The 26781-nt window shown below is 38.9% G+C and overlaps 1 protein-coding gene across 5 annotated transcripts in view; it reads right to left on the reverse strand.

Annotated features, from left to right (window-relative positions):
- Positions 1-26781, reverse strand: part of clcn1b (chloride channel, voltage-sensitive 1b) — a 35883-nt gene that overhangs the window by 5027 nt on the left and 4075 nt on the right. The window contains exons 1-20 of one of the 5 annotated variants that reach the window (XM_028469750.1): positions 18730-19864; positions 16880-16922; positions 16543-16765; positions 15042-15173; positions 14758-14886; positions 14480-14613; positions 14007-14084; positions 9245-9323; positions 7798-7923; positions 5478-5562; positions 5281-5382; positions 4818-4902; positions 3719-3874; positions 3553-3622; positions 3352-3462; positions 1244-1457; positions 1011-1144; positions 757-938; positions 463-553; positions 299-381 (exon numbers count right to left, since the gene is read on the reverse strand). In XM_028469750.1, coding sequence (XP_028325551.1) covers positions 299-381; positions 463-553; positions 757-938; positions 1011-1144; positions 1244-1457; positions 3352-3462; positions 3553-3622; positions 3719-3874; positions 4818-4902; positions 5281-5382; positions 5478-5562; positions 7798-7923; positions 9245-9323; positions 14007-14084; positions 14480-14613; positions 14758-14886; positions 15042-15173; positions 16543-16765; positions 16880-16922; positions 18730-18746 — 2274 coding nt within the window. In that variant the 5' untranslated portion in view covers positions 18747-19864. Of the gene's footprint in view, positions 1-298; positions 382-462; positions 554-756; positions 939-1010; positions 1145-1243; positions 1458-3351; positions 3463-3552; positions 3623-3718; positions 3875-4817; positions 4903-5280; positions 5383-5477; positions 5563-7797; positions 7924-9244; positions 9324-14006; positions 14085-14479; positions 14614-14757; positions 14887-15028; positions 15174-16542; positions 16766-16879; positions 16923-18729; positions 19865-22994; positions 23743-26781 lie in introns of those variants that run through there. The other 4 variants (XM_028469746.1, XM_028469747.1, XM_028469748.1 and 1 more) reach the window with 4 other exon arrangements.

Here is a 26781-nt window from a genome sequence, read left to right on the forward strand (position 1 = left end):
GTTAACTTTGCTTCGATAAGATAATAACAACTCAGGATGTAAAGAGAGTTTGGAAACATACCAGTGAAAATATAGCAGATTACCTCAGGCAACCCCAGTGCCTCACGCATTCATTCTACTTAGTATGCATCATGTCCTGCCCCTCCCAATCCATTAGTGAGTTTGGCTGGTGCTGCCATGCTCGATGGCTGCCCCTGCCCGAGCTGTCACTGCCAAGTTGACAGCAGGCCATTGATATACAGGTCTTTTGAGCCTTTTTGGCCTCGAAGGGATAAATGTGTGAAGGTGATCTTTGTACCTGCGTTTCTGCCTGGCTTGATGAAGACAATGAGGAGAAGAGTCTCTGAAGGGCTATTCTGACAGACGGCAGCTTGCGCTTGTCTGAGGAAATGGAACGACGACACATGTCAGAGGAGTGAGAGAGTGATGTTTTATGAGTGAGCTGTAGGGTCACCATTGTACCTGGGTCTGTGTCTGTGTGGTTGGTGGTGAGTTCCTGGGCTCTGGGAGCTGCGATAGGTCCGTTACACTCGTCCTGCATGGGTGCATCAGTCTGGAGAAGAAAGGACTGCTGATAAACAAACTGATGAATTCTACATCTTGCCCGGTGTGTTCCCTCAGAGGGGGACCAGCGACCTGGCAATGCTTGGACTTTATTTTGTCCTGGTGTCAACCACATAAATGCTCCAAGGAACTTACAACAGTAAAGTTAGAATAAAAGCTGAATGAGTGATTGGTTGAAGATGTTTTTTGAACCTTGTGTGCGCTCTGTTCTCCTCGTTCCTCATCAACAAAGGTGAAGGACTCCCAACTAACTTGGGAACCTGGTGAACCTTGATCTTGATCTCTTTCAAAGGCTCTTCTCTCTGGGGAGAGCCACCAGTCAAGGACAGCTTGAAGCTCTGTCCTCTCAATTGAGCCCAGAAGAATCATTGATTCTGCAGAGAGGATAGAGTCAAAATTAACTAGATTCTAGATGCTGTAAAACGTTTCGGAGGACAATGACCTACCTTTGGAGTCAACCAGAGGGATTGTTTTAAGGCTTGTCGTCTCTAATAGATTGTTTAGCTCCCGAAAGGTGGATTGTGAAGACAAGAATTTCACTTTACGCACCATGATGTCCTCCACAAAGATGTTATACTTGCTGGGAACACAGTGACATCACAATAAATACCACTTTCCCCCCTCTAAATGAAGTTTGAAGGAACAACAGAGCAAGGCGTATTCGTCTACTTGACTTTACCTAATGTGCCCAAGGGCCAGCTCAGGCAGGTATGGCAGCTTCTTCACCTGGATGATGGAGTCGTAAAGCGAAGGCTGTAGACCCTGGGCCACCATGTTGGCGAGGATGACCGCCACCATCATGGGTAAGATGTGGGAGATTTGACCTGTCAGCTCAAAACAAATGACCGCTGTGGAAACTGTGTGTGTGACGGCTCCCGTCATTGCAGCTGCACCTGATGTAAATAAAAGGAGAAGAGAAAAGAATTTAGAAGAAGAGATGAAGCTTTTCGTTTTGAACAATGAACTCATTTGGTTAATAAATTATACTTAAAGCTGGGGTATGTAAATCCTATTGTATTGTATTGCATATTGTAATCCAAAGTGTTCTGAGTGGACAGTGAATCTCTTCTCCTTCTCCTGGTCCTGTAAATGAGCTTTAGAAATACAGGAGTGTGACGCAGGACTTAAGCCAATCTGAGATCTGAAGTAAAGAATGCAGGAAAACACAAATATTTGAGTGAGTTGCCAGGACAAAACAGGCTGAGTAGAGGTTTCAGTCTGAGTTTGTTTCCTGGCTCTTCTTCTGCCCTTGGTGCATGACTACCATGCTAGGAAAGAAAATCAAAAAGATAAGACCTGGGTAGAATTAGAAAACATTAAATTCTCTAGGAGAGGGCCACCAACTCTGTAAAATAATGAGACATGATTGGGTAGTTAAGTTGTGTTTTTTTAATTTAAAGAAAACAAACCAGGCTACTAATAATAACAATAAATTATCATTAAATATCTGAATCATTTTCTTACCATAAAAAAAAATCTAGAAACCTTGCAAAGTTTGGCCACAACAATGACAAAACACAGTTACACTATCACACGTACAAAATCAAAACACACACTTGGTCATTTAAGACACATACTTATTCAGTATTTATTATGTAAGATGCTGAAATTATGTCACCGTCTCATTTTTGCTTTAAAAGAGCTCAATGAGCACAAGCGTCATTCTGCGTCATTCTTGACGAGTAAGCTGCAGTGTAAACAATTTATTTTGTGAACAAATGGAACAGAAGCCAATAATATAAAACAATCCTTTCTTTGTGTAATTATGTCACAACTGTATGACGGCAGGAGCCCAATGCACCAATAAAACAAACATACTTTACATGTACAGTTTGGATACTGGATATGACGCACTGCTGTGTCACTGTCAAGTGCTATCACTGTCTCAATGACTATACAGTAAAATCTTACAAAAAAGTACTTCAACATATTTTAATGTTATATACAAGACTAATACAGGTGCTTTAAGTTCATTTCTACTGCAAATATATTAAATATTCAAATTATAAGATTAAAAAAAAAAAAAAAAAAAAAAAAAAATCCTATGGCATTTATGGGTACAATTGGCAGTAATTCCATGTCATTTGAAAAAAGTTTTTTATTGAATAATCACGGAACAATTTCTGAATTTTTTTAGACAAAAGTGTGTGGGACATTTGTTGAAATGACATGAAATGACCCAGTAAATTGTGGTTAATTGATGTGAGGATTATGAGAGAAAAATGTGGTTTGAGAACCCCTGCTTTATACCTCACCATGTGACAGGTTTACCATTCACTGAACTTTCCAAAGAAGGCCCTTCAAACCATAAATACAACTCAGTGATCTTTAAGTGATTTATAAGAGTGAAAAGCATCATCTAAAGATTAATTCAGTTCGTCAATACCCAAATTAATGACATGGGCCAAAAAAATGTACCCTCTCAAATTCCACCTTGTTTCTTTCTACCAGCTCTGAGTGACTGCCATCATCTGACACTCTTTTTTCCTCTTTGGGCTATGGTACAGACAGATAATGTGCATTACTTCAATATTATTTAGTAGTAAAAGTTTTATGCCTAATGTTAATATGCTCCAAACACATTAAGCAGCCTCTAACAGAGGTGATTTGGAGATCATTCTTCCTTTATGTGGAACTGTTCTCATTGTAGGCAATCTGTTTATTACTGGAACAGTCTTTAAATACAGGTTTTCGCCTCTAGAACAATAAAAAAATATCTATAAATATAAACTGATCTACATTATTGCCAGGTGTCTTATAAAATCGTAAACATTTTAACAGACTGACCAATGACAGCGTAGCCTCCGGGCAGGATGCGGTATACAATCCCATCAAACAGAATTCCATTTGGGAAAAGAGTGGCCATGATCTCTCCAACAAGACGACCGAAAGCAGCTCCTTAAGGAAGGAGATAAGACACAATGGTCAAGACAAAATGAGCTGTAGCTCAGCAGGAAATACTCAACTCACATCAACAAATCCTCTTACCTAGTATGAACACCGGCATGAAAGCCCCCGAGGGGATCGGCATTGTGGTGGAAACTGCTGACATCCAGAACTGCAACACAAAAACAGGATCAGGATTGCACTCAAAACCAGTCCCAGTAGAGAGATTCCATTTATACAGAGCAAATATGGAGAAGGAGGATGATACCTTCATGATAAAGAAAAGGATCAGGATGACAAAAACGCTGACTTGAGGGTGCAGCCATGCAGAGGAGCGGCCCAGGCCGGGAGGATCAGGGGATCCGGAGATTTTGGTCCAGGTGAAATTATCAAAGAGTGAGTTGATGCACTCTCTGGGCATCAGCTGTATGAAGGAGGAGATGGCAGGAAAAACAGACAACAGTTCTATCACTTCCTGTCATTGGGTCTGGATTCAGGAATACAAAGAGAACAGTAGGTGTGGAAGGGCATTAACCTCAGGCCTGCACTGAATAAGGTTGTGTTCAGATGCTACGATTGACCAACATGACAAACACCAACATGACTGCGCATCAACATGACAAACATCCCAGTCTACAACAGTGGACTCTTTAAAAGTCTTTTTTAATTGCCAAAAAACATTTGAAACAACATTAATTGAATTTGTTGAAGCCAGTCCTATCCTATCCCATAATCTTGCAGAGTCATTGGGGCACTACAGACAAGACCGTCTTCCCATCTTTTCTTTGACTAACCTCGTGAAGGGTTGTGGCAGGTCTGAGCATCTGGCGAAGTGGCCATAGCACTTTAGTTTAACTCCCTAATGATACCAGGAGCTGGTGGCTTTGTCTTTTGCTGGACTTCCTCATTTCTAATAATTTGGTTTTAGGAGTTGCCATGTCTTCTAATATCTTAATGCTCTATTTTGTTTATTACATGAAAAACTATAATTAGTTGCCCTTGTTTAGATGAACTTGAAAAGGTCCAGGAGGTTAATTTCAAAGCTAAAAGGTAGCCATTTGGATGTGATATATCTTCAATCTTCTAATAATAAATCTACAAAAACTCCCAAATAGACTAGCCGGATTCTGAAAAAGATTGCTGGAACTAGCAGCAAATTGGTGTAAAAGCAGAGAACATGTTGGTCTTAGACAATTTTGATGTGCTGATTCCGAATATCCCTGTTCCCAAGCTGAATTTCAAGTACTTCATGCTCAAATTCACCATTTAATAGTGAATTAAGTACTTGTAATTATTTAAATTTCCAACAATCACTGTAACAACCTCACACAAATAAATTGTCCTAACGTGAATTTGCTCCATCTCACCTCTCCGGCCATAAACTGTCCAAATCCAGGAGGAAATGTGAGGGTGGCAATGATGAGCGTCACTGCGCCTGGATAGATCAAACGGCTGGAGGTGCAAAAAAACGCAGTAAGAGACGCTGTCATTAGGACAAACATTACACAAATAACAGCGTGATCATGAGTGTGTCAAAGAGCTGATTGTGGCGCTGCTGCTTGTTTCCTAATGGTGAGGACTAATGTTCCTTGACTGAGTGATTCACCCACAGAGTGAATAACTGGCTGTTAAAAGGTGTGCTACTGTCTTGGCTGGCATTATGAGGCTGATGAATTTAGAGCATGCAGCTGGGAAACATTAAAAGGGATTTGGTTCGAATGCATGAATGGGTTCAGATGAAAAACAACATAGTTTTCCATCACAGTCAAAGAGCAAACATCACATTACCAATAGCTGCAAGGAAAGTGTTGAAGTGCATTTGGTTCTCACTGTTTGGTCAGGAAACGTGTGAGAGCCGTTGGTCTCCTCATGAAAAGAACCACCTGTCTGTTCAAGTAAACGAAGAATGCGCCCAAGAAGCCACAGGAGATGCTATAAGATACAATAAAACAGTTTACTCACATGCCAGACTCATAAGGTTAAAGTTTAAATGGGATTTTGTGTTACCATTCAAACAGTGTGCTTACCCGATTATTGCAAATGCTGGCAGTTCTTGCAGGTCGAAGGGAAAATCCATTCGGAAGTTTGTTTTAAAGAGAGCTGTGATGGTAACTGAAAGATAAGAGAGAGCATTCGCCATTGACGTTCCACACTGATTCAAATCTAATCACTCTGTCTAGAGTTAAATACTTTGATGTAAATCTAGAGGATTCTGCACATGAAAAGGAACAATTAAAAATGACTTGTTCACTTTGGTCTGTGGACAAAAACATTCACACATTCTTCTGCTGAGGCTAAGATTAGAGAACGCTTCTGCCACTTTTCTCACTTTAAGGCAGACAGAAAAGATAAATAATTTGGATGAACAGGCCTGCAGAACGTCTCGGCGCCAAATAGCACGTACCGTGTTCCCGAGAATTCAGCCAAATGACTCGGTGCCACCGAGTAAAACAAATCAAATTGTGCACGGCATAATCGTAATCTATGTTGAATTGCCTTTGAAACAATATATCACACGACTATGTTCTGATAAATTTAAAAATTACCGGAAAAAGGGGGTGAGCCCCCAGTCCTCCCCCTTTCAAAAATATCCCTGAGAGGCTCTTGACATCCGCTCATAGAATATCCATGTCAAATTACAGCCCGATTCAACGAGCATTAACAGAGGAGTAGTCATTTGAAAAATGGGCCCCCGGGGGCCCCCTGGCACTTACGGAGTAATGGGCCTCATTCACATATTGGTATGTGTCAATGAATTGGTACCACCAACTGTTGCAATATTTGACTCTCAAAAAAATTTGAAAATGACTGAAAATCAGTGGATGGGGGGTGGGATGAAATTGTGCGAGGCATACTAGTAATCTATGTATAATTACCTTTGAAACGATATATCACACGACTATGTTCCCATAAATTTAGAAATTACCGGAAATGGGGGGTGGGCCCCTGGACCCCATTTCAAGAGAAGGGCTCAGAGCGTCTCATCATATTCATTCATAGAGTATTCATACCAAACTGCATTCCTAATGAGAACTAATGGAGGAGTAGTCTTTTGAAACTGGGGTCCCCGGTTGCCCCCTAGCGGCCCCCCTGACAAGAATGGGGTAAAGCGCCCCATTTATTAATTGGTATGTGCCAATGATTCGGTACCACCAATCATCGTAATATTTGACTTGCAAATAAATAAGAAATCAACTTTTGTTTTTTTTTTTTCTTTTGGGTTTTGAGTCCGGTAGGCCGGCCTAAAAACCTCTAGATATATTTAAAAAGAGCAACACTTGTAAAGGGGGAAAAACGCATAGAAAAGTCATATTGATTGTAATTTAATATCCAATATCACAAAACTGAGAAGAAGAAATAAATAAAACATGACTGTTTTCTCTGCAAATACAGGAACCCTGAAACCTGCTTTAAATAACTTTTAAGTCTCATTTTTGCTGACTTTGAGAACTGTGCTCATTTTGGTGAAAATGAATAGATTTATCGCCCTTTTTTTAAGACTGCATTGCAGCTTCTTTATTTATTTATTTATTTTATTGATCTTCTATTTAAAAAAGGTTAATTGTTCTTTCAATTTTATTGTAGCTCAACTTGTTTTTCTGTTTTCTCTGGTTAGACCAGTGGTTCCCAGACTTTTTTTTAATCATGTTTGTTATACTGTTACAAATACAAAGTAGAAAAGATTAGTGACAAAGATGCGCCTGCTCAGATATTTTTATACCGCATTTCACTTGAACTCGATTTATATTTCAAAACTTGAAAGTATATAAGTTTAAGGTTGTGTGTAGTACCGGTAATTTCAGTTTGAAAAGAATAATTAAAAAAAAAATTTAATCAGTAACTTTTTTATTTTTTTTATCAATTCCTAGACGTTTAAGGTGACCCCACATGGGGTCACGACCCCGACGTTTAAGGTGACCCCACATGGGGTCACGACCCCAAGGTTGAAAGACACTGTTAGAATAATCGTCTTCTATATTGATTCTAATAGTAAATGTGTGATTAGTATTACTGTACAATACATAATTCGAGGGTAAAGACAATTCAACTCATGCCATCTACACCAAATTCATGCATTTTTAAAAATACAATGTATAATTCTAAGTATTTATTAAATGTTTCAGTAAAATAGTCTGTTAACTATTTAAAACAGAAGTAGTACGCTAATGTGCTGAAGCTGAATTGCTTTCTTACTGTTGACGATGGTTTAAAACATTTGGAGTTTATCTAAAGAAGCAGATACATCAACTCAGCAGCTTCCACCAGAATGCCAACTCAGCTGTCTTACTCACTTAGTGAGGCTTTGTGTGTGCGCTCAGTGTTCAGTGTGTATGCACAGCTTCTTACCAGAGTCCTTCATCCAAACAGAGAGCACTCTGAATATGAAGGCGCTGAACGTGGCGGCAAAGTATCCCCGCCAGTAATTCCTCACTGCAAAGTAGGTAGACGTGACCTCAATACTGAACAACACCCCTGGTGATGACGGAGAAAGGAGTGGAGAGGAAGAAAGAGGGAGGAGGAGAAAGGGACACATAGGGAGAAGAGATATCAGAGATAAGTTCTCGCTAACACTTGAATCAGAGGAGGCCATTAAACACAACAGGAGTGAGAACTCACTATGCGCACACTTACAATGTCACACACATACTGTACACACATGCACATTGGGAAGAATCAATAATTATGGGAAGCAACTAATCCAAAAACATCTTCAGACACATGGAACAGCATAGCAGGAGCAGAACAGAAGCAGAGATAAAAACTACTATTTAAGTTGCATAAATACATCTATTTGAGCTACGTACAGCAAATAAAATTGAATTTAGAATTACTGAATGATTATTGATTTTTATGTGATTCAGAGTCAATAATAGATATTTTCACAGCATCAATATATTTATACAGAATTTGATTGTAATGGTTTCATAAGCTATTTTTAAAGTGCATTAGAAAGTTTCCTTGAATTCTTCCATACTTGATATACAGTATGAATTCACAAGACATTGACCAATTTAAAAAATAATTAAAATCTACATCTTTTTTAAAATGTTATTTTAATATTGTTTTCATTTTGAAAATGATTCAAAACAATATGTCTAATCTGACTGAGCCACTGAGAGCTGCCATAGTAACAATGAAAGGAGTCAACTTTACCTGTCAGTGGTCGTAATGCTGTGGCTGTTTGTTGTGAAGTGAAATTAAATTATTCAAATGTACGGTATCACTTTACTTGAAGTTTTACACATAAAGGCTGACATTATTATGACATGACACCTGTCATTAGCATGAATAAGGTGTCATGAAGGCTGTCATTAAGTGTTGTTCGTTAGCCTAACCCCCAAACCCCTAACCCTATATAATCTAACCCCACTGGATCCCTCCACCTAAACCCAAAAAATGCCAACATAGCTCCAAAGGTGTCATAATTTAGCAAACAACACTTAATCACAGCCTTCATGACACCTTGTTCATGCTAATGACAGATAATGTCAGCTTTATATATAAAACATCAAGTAAAGTGTAACCAAATGTACTTGTCATGTTTGTAAGGCTTGACTAAGGTTATGGCTAATAGTGTGCTGACTACACTTGTGACTGATTATTAGTTACTCTGATAGTTTAATTAATTTTACATGTATATGTTCATTCTTTGAATTTTTTTTTTTAATTCTGAGCGTAATCCACAGTTTCCAATTCTATATTTCCAATCACATTAAATCAAAGAAACGGCACACAGCATGAAGTGTTTGGTATCATATACTTTTTAAAGGGCAGCATGCGAGTTGTACAGTACCTCCGAGAGGAGTGCCGAAACAGCAGCCCACCCCCACGGCACAGCCAACAGTCAGAATGTCTGTGTACCCATAAGGGTTCTACTGACACAGAAAACAGAGAGGGAGGAAAACAGGAGGGGTGAATGAGAGGTGAAGGGTTGATAGGAGACATGAGAGGATGGACACAACAAGCAAGGCCTTGACAGACAGAAGAACAAGTTGGAGAAGGAGCGAATACATGATTTAGAGCTGCAGGCGTTGGATACAAAGGGAAATAACACAGTAAAGTGAATACTGGGGTGTGAAGGAAAAGGGTGAAAAACACCAATACTGTAATACGGAGGGTGCACAATCACATGCGAGTAAAAGCAATCAAGGTTGGAGGAGGAAATCAGGGCAATCAGGGCACAAACCGAGTGGTCACATCGTCCCGAGAGACAGATCCCTGCAAGTGATTGCTGTCTGAAAACTGAAGGCAGCAGACACAAAACACTTGAGAGATTCTGTGAGACATTTTTTAAAATCAGTTTAAAGCGAGAGGAGGACGCTGAAAACACAAAACAGGTTCAATGGTGATTAAATGTTTTATCGGAAAAGGTCTCACAACATGATCGACTATTTACATGCACACAGCAAGTAGGACATGGGCTTATTTAGAATGAAGCTGAAAACTGAAGAACTGCAGGGGTTCTCAACTGGTCTCACACTGGGACCCACATTTTGCCACGGTCATTAAATCGCGACCCACTTTTTTTTTCTAACAACCAAAGTTAGTTTTTCCAAAATAGCTGTTGAAAACACACATACGTGATCTTTTTTTAAACATAAATCTAAATATTTTGCTATGCAACATGCATTCCACAGCATGCCTTTCAAAATTAAAGTTTATTTAAAAGACAACATGAGAGACTTTAAGTATTTATTTATGTTTGACCAACTGTCCGCGACCCACCCAGTGCACGTCCGCGACCCACGTTTGGGTCCCTACCCACCAGTTGAGAGGCCCTGAGCTAAAAGACTAATTTATTCCACCTAAATACCACAAACAAAATCATACATTTAAATCATAAAATTAAATTTCAAAATTAAATTAAAAACTAAATTAAACAATAAATTAAAAATTAAATTAAAAATTAAATTAAACATCAAACTAAACATTAAAATGATTAAAAATACTGAAAACAATAAATAAAAATAATAAAAATCCATCCATTTGCTCATTTTCAGACCCGCTTTGTCCTATTTCAGGGTGGTGGGGAAATGATCAAATCAAATCATAAAAGAACACATTCAATGTCACAATAAAAGAAAGTACGGTAGTGGAAATTTGAGAATCACAAGCAATAAAACAACAAGAAAAAAAATAAGAACAGTAAAAAATAAAACAGAAAAAACAAAACACAAAAGACTCAACAAAATAAAAATAAAAACAGTCACTAATAACAGACAAAATAAATAACCAAAATAACTAACCAAAAGAACTAAATAGAAAAAACAGACTTTAAAATAAAAAAATCAGTCACGAAATATAGAAAAAACTAAAATATATACAGTATACAGTATATATATATAAAAAAAAAACATCCATTCATCCATTTTCAGGGTCGCAGGGATGAAAATAAACTTCAATAAAACAAACAAGACTGTCAAAGAAAAAAACAGCTAAACTAAATGAAACATCAGTACTCCTGCAGTGTTTGTCATTCCTCTGATGTCAGACAGGACAGATCTGATCCCTGCTGTTGTTTCCTCCTGTTATGTAAGGGGTGTAACTTTCAGTGGAAACCTGGGTCTGAGTGAGTGACTTGCCTCCCACGGGGGCCGCGAAACAGGTGGCCACTCCCACGGTACAGGCACACACCAACATCTCCTGGTTATGGGCCCTGTTCTGGTGTTAGGGAGTGGAGGGTGAAGAGGAAGAGGAAGGGTTTGTGGGGCAGTGAGCCGAGGGGAGATGGGTGGAGATATGAAGGGATAAAGAGGGCGGGGAAAGAGGCAGACAGGGAATGGGAGGTCACTGTTAATACACATGCCAGGCATAACCGCCACACTATTAATACAGTGAGACACAAACACAGACGAGGTGTGAGGGGGCAAAACAAAACAAAGACACGTGAAATGAGGAGGGGACGCTGTGAGCTTCGTCCAGCAGAGACGCAGCCACACCGTGGTTCCCACTTTTGGAAATCAGTATTAATCCTCAGACAGTATCAGGGACTCACAAGTCAAAGGTTTGCACCAACATTAACATTCACACCCTCAATGACTCCCCAGTGCCGAGCTATTGAGTGAAAATCTGCAAATAAAACCACTTAATAGGCAGTAGAGTTTACTGTGTACATCACCCAGTAACAACTTATTTTTACAACATTGTGGGCCTGTACTACGAATCTGGATTTCCTTTTGTCCTGTACTACGACGCTGGTTAACTTCTTACCAAGATAAATCACTGTGGTAACATAGACTGGACACTTAACCTGGTCGGGAGTAGGTTTGGTTCTGGATAAGATCTGAGCCAGAACAAAAGTCTTGGAAAATGACCTGCCCATTGTTAGAAGATAAGACGCTACAGTGACGCTGACAATCTCAGCAGGAACATACCACAGTGGAACAATGCGCTTTCGTCCCAGTGTGTGTGTGATAAATTGAGGATTACCTGAATAGAAACACGTCTGTGCTGTAATAAAGTGAAACTGATCCGAGCGATGTCCGTTTATCATTATTATGAATTAATATTGTATAATATCACACTTTTACGCATTGACAGTGTCGGTAGCTTCATGCATGCATTCTTTCCTTCCTACTTTTTCTGCAGCAGCGGTTTTGTTTTTGACTTGAATTATGGATTTTAATTCTTCATATTTCTAAAGAATTATTCCTCAATTGTGACATAAGTCTCTCCATGTTTGTGATTGGTCTGACGCTGCAAACTCTGCAAGTCTTGGGTGAACATGTTTATATCCTGCTTCGTAGTACAGGGGCTCTCTGTCAGAGAACTTCTGGTTAGGTGAAGCCTGCTATATCCTGGATATACTAATCCAGCTTCGCAGTACAGGTCCTGTAAGCTTTATTGTACTTTTCTGTAGGATGTCAACTCAGGGAAGGCATGAATGATCCCAGTGAAGTTCAGAATTTATGACTCACTCTCCATCTCATGCACTCTTTCCTAATCCTGTCCACGCTGCTCGCTCCCAGTGAAAACCTCAGCATCCTCAGCTCCGCTCTGCCACCACCAGTTCCTTTCTTCTGCTCAATGCCAGCGTCTCTGACCAACTTATTATCTCTGTGGTTATTACTGCTTTTGACAGTCCAGTCAGAAACCTAATGCAATCTTTCCCAAATTTCATCATAACTAATTTGGCTACTTCTTTGTTAATGTCCCTGTTAATTAATTCCTCTCATAAACCTATAGGATACTGTTAAAGTGTTGACCAAAACATAGGAAAACTGTCCAGGATGAGGTCAATTTTCATTTACAAAAGTGATTGTAAAAACATTAATAACTAAACCCATGTAACAGGATGGATTTTTTATTTCGTTCAGGTGCTTCAAGCCGACACCTTAATTTGTGGGCGTTGCGGTAACCGGGAGGATGTGTATATCTGCACCGGTAGTGAGCCGACACAGAGACCACTCCCTCCTACGTCGAGCCTTCCATGGTCGGGTGCTTGTGCTGACAGCGTCAATGTGATTATTAAAATTGGAAAATTGTGATTGGAATCCAATCGTCTCCTGCCCTTGGTATGGTCGAACCTGTGTTTCTGCAGGTCAAATGAGTGTTTAGAGAAGGAATATAATCCTCATTTTGCCACACTGACTTCACCTAGTTTGGCACAAGTTCCAAACCTAAGCACTGTAGCAGAGCCTCTGGTCATGTCGGCATTTCTTTACTGCACTCTGCATGAAAGTGAACCTGACAGGTTGGCTGGTGACATAGCACTGGAGGGAAACGATGCAAAAAGAAGCTTTTGGTAGAAGTGAATCCATGACAAATTCTCATGGACAAAACCCGTTGTGAGGTTTTCCTTTTTTCTATTTTATCACAATCCAAAAGTGTAACCCTAACTCAAATGTGATAAAATATGTCATTTTTGTATATCTTTACATTAGATTAAGTTTTTGCCTATTTTTTGGTAGAAGTACTTGTGATTTGCCCAGACATGTCCACTAAAGAATTCCAGCATATTGTAGTGATCCTGCAATAACTGAGACGTTGGCTCTGGTCAGCCTGTATCACCAGGAGCATACAACACTTACTGTTGTTTTTGAGATATTGCTATCAGTGGTAAGAGTGGCTTCACTGTCGAAAAGCAATAGAATACGACCTGAAGTAGTCAATTTCACAAGTCAATTTCTATCATTGTCACATGATAGTTGGAAGCTAAACAATGAAACACGATGCTATAAAATGACAAAATACGGTAATTTATTACAGATTCACTGGGGGGGAAACAAGGTGACTGTTTATATTATTCTGTCCCACAAAGAATGTGAACAAAGTCACAACATGTGACAATGTCTCAAAAATATACTTACGTGGGTTTGTCCGAGACTCGTTTTTTCAGCACATGGAAAGACTTACTCTCTTATTAACATGAAATCAGTAGACCAGGAGATTTCACTACAAAATTATTAGTTTATTCACACTTAAAGCCACTAGCTGTTAGCCAATCCATCATTGACCAAATCAAGCAAGTTACACTTAGACTGGTGTGCAGATTATAGTGGGCAAAGTCTTGGTGTTATAACAAACATGGTCTTTTGGAAAGACCCTCAACTTACCTCATAGACGCCAGAGAAGATGGACATGAATCGACTCAACACTGCAGCGCAGATACTGGCGATGTGGACGAATGGACCCTGGAGTGATGAGAAGACATGAATGACACATGTGAGCGACACGCAGCGTTATCTGCACCGACATGGAGCGTTGTCTGAAAAACAGAGAGTCCTGAACTGGGACATGTTGAATCAAAACAGATAAATCACTATATAATTGTTGGATGTGACAGTGCCTTGCACCTGTAATGGGCAAAATGAATGCACTCCTTTGTGCAGGACTTGAGTAATTTGCTTCAGTCCCATGAGGTGAAGTAGGAAGAAAAAAAACATGACACAAGATGATTTATTAGCTCCTTCAAAGCTTGGAGGAAGAGCAGGGAGAGTGGAAGGAAAGAAGGAAAACGGTGGTTTTCTTGCTTTGGGAATGAAGGGTTTAGGATGATGAAGCATGAAACGATGCTGGGAATGGTTACCTCTTTGCCCACTGGCATCCCACTGCCCAGGCCAGCTGTCAGCCCGATGACTTTGGCAGTAAAAGCTTTGAGGGTCAGATACTCCTTAAGGACCACACCTCTTAGGATTGTTTTAAGCTCAGGTATACCTGAGCCTGAACGGAAGGGAGCACATAAAAAGGAAAACACAACATGAGAAAAAAATAACACTTAGAGGGTGAAAAAAGCTAAAAGCTTGGCAGTCAACGGAAAGGGAGACATAGAAGATAAGAGGGGTTGACTGGTGACTGAGAGCTTACCTATAGCCTGTGGGGATACTAAGTGACAGAAGAGGGAGGCAAACATGACAAGGATCATGGGATATGTAACCCAGGCTAGATACTGGAGTGCCACATTTCCCTTAAGCTCCCCATGGATCCATTTGTAAGCTGGAATAGAGAAAAGCAGGGGAAATAGAGAGTGGAAGGAGGGCAGAGAGGAACATCACACAGCAGCAGAGTGATTAACGCCAACAGAAACATAAATTCTTTGTTAATAAGCTGCAGATCTGACAACAGCACGCTCTGTGACCTTGGCCTCCAACCTTGAAGGCTCCTGGCACTGGCGTAGTCCATACTCCAGCTGACCAGAGCCATCGTCAGCCCCAGGAGGACCAGAAAAATCCAGTCCTCCCCCATCTTTGTCACAATGTACCGCCGCACACGAGCCAAGCAGTCTGGGACAGAGAGACAAAGATCATCAGATGCTTTCAATCTATTCATCAGCACATTTTGTTCTAAATTATTGTACTTTGGAAGAGAATCATGCTTTATGATCAAAAGTTAGACAAATAAAGTCAAGTTGAGTTCTGTGTGAGGTTGGGACAGCCAACTGCAGACAATAATGAGCTATTGACCTGAGGGAGTTTTACTATAACAGGATTTGAGAACACTTAACTTGAAGTTTTATACGGCTGACATTATGTTGTCATTATTATGACATGACACCTGTCATTCGTATGAATAATGTATCATGAAGGCTGTCATTGTGTTGTTTGTTACCCTAACCCCACGAGATCCCTTTACTTATCCCAAAAAATGCCAAAATAGCTCCAAAGGTGTCATAATTTAGCGAACAACAATTAATGACAGCCTTCATGACACCTTATTCATGCTAATGACCAATAATGACAGCGTAATGTCAGCCTTATGTATAAAACTTCAAGTGTTACCCAGGACCTACCTCCTTTATATTTTGTTAAATTATGTGACTTTTATATTTTGATTTTTTTTTTTTTTTTTTAAATGTTAGCTAGCTTAGTCAGCAATCAGCATCAGCGTTAGCAAAGCTATGGTTTTAAACTTCATCTGTTACTCTTTTTCCATTCTGAAGCTATTGTTACAGTCAGCAGCACAAATCTATGATCAGTGGTTCAACTAAACCACACAGTGGTGACACCTCAGGTAATATGTCACAGGAAGTATAAAATGATACAGCTCAAGGTGAACACTGACAGGAGAGCTGAAGGAGACTCTAAAAAGTGGTGCAAGAAGCTTTTTATGACAATAATAAACTCTGGTCTATCCGAATCCATCAAAAATATTGGCTTCTTTGAATTCTGGCAAATTTATTGTAAAATCTTTTTCAAAACTTTCAATATTATAAATATCCATATTCTAAAGTCTTATAATAGCTTATATGAAACCAACATCCTTGCAAAAGACAGAAGCACACTTTATATACATATTGTCAACTTAACATTCAGCATAAATCTGTGCATTTAACTTTTTAGTACACAAATGAAGTTTGCAGTAACAATGACTGAACCTGTAAATGAATGTGTAACACACTTTGAGGTTCACTACTTTAAGACATGTCAAAAGTGGATGTTTTCATGATTTATGTCCTAAATTTTGGTCGGTAAGTCCAATCACCTCATTGAACTAACCCAAAAGAGTTTTTTTAAGATCCTTTTTTATGAGCTCATCATGTTGCATGTGAAATGAAACTGAGTAAAGTAATATGATAGTGAAGCTGCCACATAAATGTTTCCCACTCTGCAAATTAGCATAAATCTACTAAAGGTGAGCTTTTGTTTTGGTCACCTTGGCATTTGGTGTAAGAACGAGGTTTTATGTTGGAAGACACGTGAATGTGATGCGACTCCAGGTTCAGAGATGGATGGTGATGATGTCGCCGGCCGTGGCCTTTGCGGCCCGAGGCCGTGGCGTTGTCCTCCGTCCGCCGCTTGCATTGTCTCTCTGTGAGCAAACGGGCAGCTTCCCGACGGGCAAAGTTTCCCAGTTGCTCTCTGTACTCTCCGTACAGCTGTAAGAGAGGGAGGAAAAACACTCTTTTAAACCTGCTGTTTCTTAGACTGCAGAGAAACAGGATGCTGGGTTGAAGAAGATGGAAACTGGAGAGGTGAAATACTTCTGACACCTGAGACTTGGAGAAGGTCAAAACTGGATCCAGTACGAAGAGTCTTGAGATAACGAGAAAGCAAGGAGGAATGTGTTGTGTAGTGTGTGTATGTGTGTGTGTAAGGGATACACACCAACCTGAATACTCAGGCAGACAGAAATAGACAAAACGGGCATGTAGAACGGAAAAACCCCTCCCTGAGTGCAGGCAGGAGCTGGGCAAGAGCCAGAGGAGGAGATCCTGGAGGAGAGGACATTCCACATCTCCTCTGTAGCCATGTGTGAGCTTTACACCCACAACCGAAGACACACACACACACTCCCGGGGTCAGAAAATGACACCTTGTGATCATCTTGCACTTGTTAAAATGCTGGAAGCAGTAACATACATGCAGATACAGGTGCAGCTAAATGTGCAACTAAAACCTGCAGATCACATGCATCCCATCATACTGCAGAGCAAGCGGCTAAATCATGAGGAGAGGCGTCTGACACACATTTCTGTCTCATGTTCACTCATGAAAGGAAAGCTGACTTAAGCAGGCCACAAGGCCCTCACAGGACCAACCCTCAGCAGCGGACAGACATGATGTTCAAGATTCAACAACAAGCCACAGTCAGCGAAAATGTTCATGAGAATAGAAAGAACTGAGTGTAATATATGGGCTTTTCCTCCCTCACTGTTAGTCTGATTGTGTATGATATTTCCAAAAAGTCTGATATATCATTTCAGATTTCATTAAATCAAATATCATGTCAAATTTTCATTTCCTAATGCACCCGTGAACCTTCTATCCGTCCATTTTCCAACTCGTTTTGGTCCTTTTCAGGATCGCAGGGACTTGTGAACCTTACACTCACTAAACTAAATTATGTTGCACAAAACATAATTATAATAATGCAACATCTCACGTATTCTCACCCACAATAGCAGCATGCACACAAAGAAAAGAACCTCACAACTATCAAAAATGAAAAGAAGATTATTAAATGAGCTTTTTGCCAAAATCCCATATTATTCAACACCTAATTTTCAGGCGTATGATGAAAAGTACAAGCACTAACTTGCAGCAAAAATAACAAAATAAAAAATAATAAAACTCAGAGCGCGCAAACCTCCACAAAACTCCATCTTTTTGAAAAATCTTGATGAAATTCACAATCCACATCTGATCCGCATGAAACTAATGGAAGAACAGAACTAACATATTTGAGTCAAAGTTCATGATGATAACTCAATACCAAACCGAGATGTACATTTTTGAAATTTTGCCAATGATGAGAGAGAGAGAAATATTTTGGATTTTTTTTTTTCAATTGATCTAGAATCAGTATATTGATCCAAATCCCTAATGGAATCTTCCATTGCCTTTTAAGTAAATCTTTGGTTAAAACTGTCAAAATCTGTTCAGTACTTTTGACATAATCCTGCTCACAGACAAATAAACAAATAAAATAAAACTGTTATTTTTGGTTTCAAACTGAGGGAAAAAAATCCCAATAATAATTTTGTGCTCGTATTGTAGGGGACGCTTTTTTTTGTTTGTTTGAACACATCAGAAAAAGAAAAAATAAACTTGCGTTGGTTAACACATTCTTTTCATTACCCGCTATATGAAGAGGTTTGAACTCTCTGACCATTGGCTAAATGTAAAATTTGTTTCAAGTTTTTTCATTTTAAAAACCTGCCTTGAATTCATAATTTTACCATTAAATAATTTTAAAAACAGCAAAAGAGAAAAAAAAAAACATTTCAAAGACAGAGAAATCATGCAAACTAAATTCGGGAGATTAGAGATAAAGGTGCGATTGAGGTCATCGCAGAATGAAAGAAAAATATCCAACCAGATGTGTTCTTTGGTGCTGTACCTGTACGTGCTCTTCATCAGGCTTCGTTAGCATGATGCAGCTCCGTCTCTGGTCTTTCTCTTGTCCCACGCTGCAGATGCTACCAATAACATGACCACTGCACCACACATTAACCCCAGAGCACCAATCCATCAACATCATCAAACAGTCGCTGACACTGCAGGCGCCATCAAAGCCAGGGACAATTACAACAGAAACCTGGGAGAAGATCTTGGACAGAGGGGGACAAATGTCCCCCATAAAGGCCCTGAACCTTTCACCTCACACCCCCTGTCAAATATACATGAGAGACACATGTTTCTACACTCTGATGTCTGTTTTTATAGAGGAGACAAGGTCAAATATCACATTTCACACACTCACGTGTACAGTAGCCTACATAAAATCACAATAAAGGTGACCTCTTGAAGCCAATCTAATGAACCTAACTGGATGGACAGCTTAGGATTCGTCCATTTTACTCAAAGAAAATAACGGTAAAGAAGCAAAAGAACATTGAAAAAAAGTCAGATAAAACTCTCAGTATCAGAAAGACCAAAAACTATAGACTAACTGAATGAAAATATTACAGCGCTGAGGGGGATGCAGATAGAATCAGGCACAGACTTAATACACAAAATGAAAAAAGACTTGGACCTTTGGAAATACAGAGTAGCCCGAACAGAGACACAAACAGGAATTAAGTGAGTAAAAACAAACTAAGCTAATCAGATATTAATTTATGCTAAAAAAATACAGGAACCAGCTCAAAATAAGCAGAAAGAGATTAAAAAAATTCTGCTTCTCTACAATACGGCTCCCCTGCTGGGTTTAATTCCCTAGCCAGGAACCTGGGACCTCTCTATGTCTCTCTGTGTAGGTTTGCATGTTCTCCAGCTTCAGCAGCCTCCTCCCACATTTAAAAAACATATGTTAGGTTGTATATACTGTAAATGACTGTCTACATGTGTTGGCCCTATGTCAGCCTGTTAGCAGGGACACAACATGAATAAATAAATGATAAAGAAATTAGACCAAACAGAACTCAAAAATAGATTCTCCATCAAGCCAATATCAAAAAGATGCTTTAAAATATTTTGGTAACACTTTAGTTGAAGTTTTATACATAAAGACTAACATTATGCCTCCTAACCCTATCAAACCGTAACCCTGAAACCTAACCTTAACCCCAACCCCAAACCCTAGCCCTAGTTCCGTATCCTAACCCTAACCCCTAACCCTACCTAACCGTAACCCTGAAACCTAACCCTACCTAACCCTAATCTAGTTCCCTAACCCTAACCCTAAACCTACCTAACCTGAACCCTAATCTAGTTCTGTATCCTAACCCTAACCCCAAACCTTAGCCCTAGTTCCGTATCCTAACCCTAACCCCTAACCCTACCTAACCGTAACCCTGAAACCTAACCCTACCTAACCCTAATCTAGTTCCCTAACCCTAACCCTAAACCTACCTAACCTGAACCTTAATCTAGTTCTGTATCCTAACCCTAACCCCGAACCCTAACTAACCGTAACCCTAATCTAGTTCTCTATCCTAACCCTAACCCCCAACCCCAACCCTACCTAACCTTAAATCTAATTCCCTATCTAACCCTAACCCTACCAAACCCCACTAGATCCCTCCACATAACCAAAAAATGCCAAAATAGCTCCAAAGGTGTCATAATTTAGCGAACAACACTTAATGACAACCTTCATGCTAATGACAGTTAATGACAACGTAATGTCAGCCTTATGTATAAAACTTCAAGTAAAGTGTCACCAATCTTTTTAACTATTTTAAGCGACAAACCCGGTGTCATTGTAATCAAAGACCAATGTACAAAACATTAAGGTTGATAATTAAAATAATCAATTAAAAGTTATATTAGTAAAGAATATCTTTGATTTTTTAAAACAGATCTGAGTTTCTTTCAGCAAAACCACATGCAGACAAAAACCTCTGTAGGAAACTAATGGGAAGCAACAGCGTGAGAAAAACAGCATGTTACCAGTTAGACCCTAGTGTTCATTCATTATTCTTGGCCACACACGGCCCTGATGTGACATCAGCAAACACCATTCCTGCAACTTTCACACGCATCCGTGCAAAGCTGCTGCCAATGTCTGACCCTCCGAATGTGGAATGACATTCCCAGTGTTGGTGGTGAATGTCAGGACTAATGTCCTTCCCAGTGTCCCTCTGAGGAGTGACAGAGAGGAGAAGAGTGATTTTCTCACAGCGAGCTCCTTACACCTTCCCTGCTCCTTTCCCTCACCTTTAATCTCTTTGCAGACACGTGAAAATAACCAGACGTTGTTGTGCAGCTCCCAGTACATCTCATTAGCTCCACCACCAAGCTTTACACTTCAGATGCATGCTGATTGAAAGTCTCATAGGATTAACTAATAAATACAAAATGTAAGCTCCATGTATAATTTATGCTGCTTAGCATTCAGGTGCTTTTCATACATTCAGATATTATTCTTCCATCCAGTGATCCAGCAGGGTGAGACATGATGTTGAACACAAGAAACTGAAGAGGAAAATAACTGTATGTGTAAATACCAACAGGAGCGTGTTAGTAGAGAGAGAGAGAGAGAGCGAGAGGTTGAAGGGCAGTCTGACATTGAGAGTTAATTAAAAAAATAATCGCATATTCCTGCTCATGAGGCCAGGGAGAATCAGCGCTGCATATTCATAACTACCAGTCATATAGTGTGTTTACTGTTCAGCAGGGGAACTTTGTGTTTGTTTTGGTTCGCAGTGAACTTATAAAATAAGTCTGCGTGTGTGTGTGTGTGTGTGTGTGTGTGAGGCCTTACAACAACGCACTTTTGTCCTGTAGCACAAGGTTAATGATAAAATCTGACCCTCTCAATGAATGATGGATCTGGAGATCACACACACACACACGCACGCACACACACACGCACACGCACACACTCCATATGTATTAAAAAAAGCACAATACCAAAGCCATCCACGCACTCTACACACTGTTTCTGACAAAGGTAAGTCAATGATGAGGTATTCCTGATACAACTTTTTCACTTCCGATACGATACCGATATTGCTGCTTTGAGAATTGGCCCACATCGATATTGATCCAATACAATCTTAACAATCTCGATACTTAGTAATCAATCAATCAAACCAATTTATCAATAACCAAAGACTTACATACATTTAACCTTAAACATAAGAATATTCAACAATTGAATAAAATTGATAAAAGTTTTAGAACACCCTAATTTTTCCAGTTATTTATTACAAGTCAAGTCATGCAAGTCCAATGAATATCTTGAAATGGTACAAAGGTAAGTACTGATCAGCCAGAGGTAAAAAAAAAAAAAACGATTGGTTATCCAAAACTAAAAAATAATGTTAATTTCAGAATTTCAATATGGCTTTTTTTCAGGTTAACAATTTAAAGCTGTTCTGCAGCTATGAAGGTTGAATCAGCCTCGAAAGCTGGTGCTACTCATTCCTACAGGTGTTGGTTACTTCCAACCACCTCTGTCTACATAAAAGCAGTGTTGGAACACACTGTGGTACCAGACCCTCATGAGCATCAGGTGAACAGTATTGATCATGGATTCAATCATTTCGTTTTCAACTCAAATTGCTTATTTGTTCTGTGCTTTCATTTCAGAGTGCAATGACACAATAAACTAAAAAATTAAAAAGTTTTCTATGTATACAACTTCAAGCCAAATAATAAAGTGCAAAATATCCACAAGTTTAACTTAAATGTATAAGCATATTCTGCAATTACAATGAATAAAAAAAGAGAAGACCCTGAAAAATAACTTCAATAAATCCAATAAAAACTAATTATGTATCAGATATTTTAGATGCAAGCTGATATCCGACATCATTACTGACTCGGGACACCTTTAGTCCATGAGTGCCAAAAGAGAAAAGAAACCTGGTTATACACATCAGACCAAACCAAAGTCCAACTTCACATAAAGTATTCTATATAAAATTATATTATCATCCTTCAATATTTGACCCAGGAAGCCTGTACCATTAAAACATAGTCAGATTTTTTTCTCAAGTTTAGAGTTAAACAGGACTTCTTTAAACACGGGTGTATGAATTTGAATTACATCATAATCATTAAATTAACACTTAAATTGAAAAAACATAAAAACACCTGTATTAAATATCAAAGTCTTAGCTGCCTGGGTTTGAAGGCCCTAAGAGAAAAAAGAAAACATTAATAATTTCTGCCTCCTCGTCCCATCAAAGTCAGAGAGTTTTTGCAAAGTCTTACCGTAAACTGATCTATATTCAGAACTGTCTCAAAAGTGTTGATCCGCTCCCTCATCCTGTCCTGTCGGCTGTCCCTCCTGCAGGTCTCTGCTCTGTGTCTGCGTCTGACTAAACTATGTCTCCCTCTGAGAATGTCCTTCTTTTCATTTGTCCTCTACTGTCCTTGGTGCTTCTAGGAACACTGGGAATGTACCTGTTACCAGTTTTTCATACTGTACAGGGATTGTCAGGTATGGTCAGTGTTGACACATATTGTTCATGTACGCATACACACACACACACACACACACAAGGGAAAAAGCAGTAGAGGTTAATGGAGACACTTGAGGCTCCATAAATTGTCAGCAGCTTTTAATTCAGACGATAAATTGTCTGTCCAGCATCAGGATCGCAAGTGAGTGCAGGCAGGCGGGACACGATGATGAAAATAATACCTGCTGACTGAGAGGGAACATAACCATATAACCCTGTACTGTACTGTACTGTACTGTATTGTACCTTCAGCATGTGTGGCATAGATGAGATGCTTCACTAAAGCCTGCCGGGGCTCTGGTACAGTGTAAACTCACCTGCTTGTTTGGCTTACAGTATATTTGTGCTTCTGTTAGCAACACTGCCTCACAGTGGATTTTGCATGTTCTCAACCTATGCGTTCTTTTTGTGCGATGTTAATTTTGTTGATTAGAAATGTTGGTAACACTTTACGTAAAGTTTAATACATAAAGGCTGACGTTACGCCGTCATTACCCTAAACCTAACCCTTAACTAGGGGTGGGAACCTCTGGGTACCTCACGATACAATACGCGATACAAGGCTCACGATATGACAATATTGCGATTATTGATATATTGGTCAGAAATCCAACTACGATAATCAAAGACATAACAAGAAAAAAAAAGATTAAGTGAAAAAATAAAATTTTTATTTTATATCTCTAAAAGACAATAAATTGAAAAAGTGTCCTATGAACAGTGACACTATTTTAGTGCAACATTTCTGTAAATAATTGTCAACACACCAATGTGAACAAATAAGTATCTCCAATAGTGCTTTCTGTGAACAAAAAATAGGGTCTTTCTTACCAGTGACACCATTATAAGTGTAATATTCCAGTAAACAATATATTGGTTCCTTCAACAAACAGTGACATTTCTGTGAAGACCTACCTGCACATTTTAGTGAAAAAGCAGAAAAGGTTTTGAAAATAATAAAATAAATCTTAAATCCAAAAAATTTAAATTAAAATTTAAAAAATGTAGTTTTTTTAAAATCGATACTTAGCGTGAGCATATTGATAATTGATCGTGTGAAAAAATATCGCAGTATCGAGATCTCGTCACACTCCTACCCCCGACCCTACCTAACCCCACAAGATCCCTCCACCTAACCCAAAAAATGCCAACATAGCTCCAAAAGTGTCATAGTTTATCGTAATGACAGCCTCCGTGACACCTTATTCAGGCTAATGACAGATAATGGCAGATTTAAATTCCAGGTAAAGTGATGCCAAAAATTTTAATCATCACAGTTTTCATCGACTGCATTTTTCTACCCGCAATAACAAAACTATGACTAATTGACAAAAACTCTCTATCAAAATATATTGATATTATCGTCAACTAATTAAAACTATTCTGTACGCGCTTTGAGTCTCCTCGAAAAAAGCGTTATATAAATTATTATTATTATTTACAAACATTAATCCCATGTCAGGCTGATAAATGGTGGACTATATCTATAACAGATTTATTAGACTGATATCTAAATGTCAATTAGTTGACTAAAACTAGAAATAGAAATAGTTGTGATGACTAGCTTTAGACTAAAAATAAAATATTTTAGTCAAAAGATTATGACTAAAACTCAAACAAAATTTGCTGTCAAATGAAAACTGTTGTTTTTGTGATGTGGGAATGTGTGAATGCTTGTTACTGTAATACGTCTTATTGGAAGTTCAGAGACAGACGGATGGGAGACACCATTGAGGGCAGAATATTATGTACATGAAACAATAACATGTTGTTGATATAGAATAGGTGAAAATAGGTGGATTTTAGGACCCAGTTGCAGAGAGGAAGCTGAGGAAGGTTGGTTGCAGGAAAGGTTCAAGGTCATTAGAGAACAAAGGATGGAAATCCTTTAAAGGCATCAGCTTTTGTCTTTGTTTTATTTCTTTTTTTACACAATTTCTATTTTCACAGCAGTGACACAGTTAGTGCTGTTTTATCTACTGTTCATCTGAATTTTGAATAAACATGTGCAACTCTGACATTATAAAGCTGGGACGATATATTATGTGGGTCACATAAAAAAAACTACTACACACCAGATTGTTATGGTCTGTTTTTATTTTTATATTTCTATTTACTTGAAAAGGCCATATAGTATGTACAGTACATTCAAGCACGGTTATTTTGCAAACTGCAATTATTTTGGTCTTTCTTCTCTCAAAAAAATATTGTATCGATACTGTAACCCCATTATCGTCTCAGCTCATGTTGTGAACTCAGTAACGTACATGTGCACAACCATACACACACACACACACACACACACACACACACACACACACACTAATTCAAATTTCTGCTTAGTGACAGTTTGCAGGGTAAGAAGTGCAGCTATGCTTTCCAGGTGGAATGTGTCAAAGTTGCCTGGAGGCTTTTTGTGCTCCTATAAAGTTTGATAATAATAATAATTATTATTATTCGTATAATGCATTGGATTTTATATAGCGCTTTATCATAGGGACTCAAAGCATTTTACAGAATTAAGGCATTATTCTTTCACTCCACACTTAGTGGTGGTAAGCTACTATTGTAGCCACAGCTGCCCTGCCCTACAATAGACATCTTTCACAAGCTTGAATGTGTACGAGGGCACTCACACCACAGGTCAGGATGGCACAGTGTAGATAGAGATGGATTTGAAGCTTAAAGCCCTGAGATGGAGCGATAAAGGATCAAATCTTGACATTATTATTGTGGAAAAAAGGAGTGAGTTTTTTTTTTTTTTAATCCAGAAAAAAAGGTTTAAGGCTTGGTTAATATAGTTAACCTTTAGATCATATGTGTCAAACTCAGGGCCCGGGGGCTAAATTGGCCTGCAGAAGGAGGTAAAAATGATAGAGAAAGTATGAATTACTATGTAAATTACTAAAATAATTTAGTTATTGATATTTCAGTCCCTTTAAATTCATAAATTCATTCAATTTGTAATTTTTTTTCCAGAACGTTTGCAGGAGTTTGCTATTTCCCTGTACGTCACATAGTCATAAATTGTTGAAATTCTTTCTATAATTCTTCTAAATTTTTCTAAAATCCAACAGAATTTCTGAAACACCGGTCACAAAATCAAGAAATTTTTGAAGCAGAAATCCTGCAGGGATATTTCTTGGATATAGTTGGTGCCGTACAAGCTGTTTCTATGAATCATACGTGGAAGTGCATTATAGGGCAGAATAATGTTGAAATAACTATTTTTTCCCACCCTAAATCTGTGACCCACTTGAGTTCAAAATGTTCTGTATTCAGAGTGAAACTGAGTTTATTTTGTAAAAATGAAATAAACACATTCACTGATTCCTGCCCAGTCTTAGAAGAAGCACTCACGTCTTCAGGATTTTTTTCATTTTACTCAGAAACGCTGTTCTTGACATTTCAGAGCCGTATCCCCTGCACCTGAACTCTTGTAGCAGCCTCTCACCTGTCAACCCCACCTTTGCCCGTTAAACTTTCACTTGCACCCATCCATCCAAACCCCCACCATGAGGTGAAACCTTAACTCA

This window comes from Gouania willdenowi, chromosome 16 (assembly GCF_900634775.1).
Source record: "Gouania willdenowi chromosome 16, fGouWil2.1, whole genome shotgun sequence".
NCBI lineage: Eukaryota > Metazoa > Chordata > Actinopteri > Blenniiformes > Gobiesocidae > Gouania > Gouania willdenowi.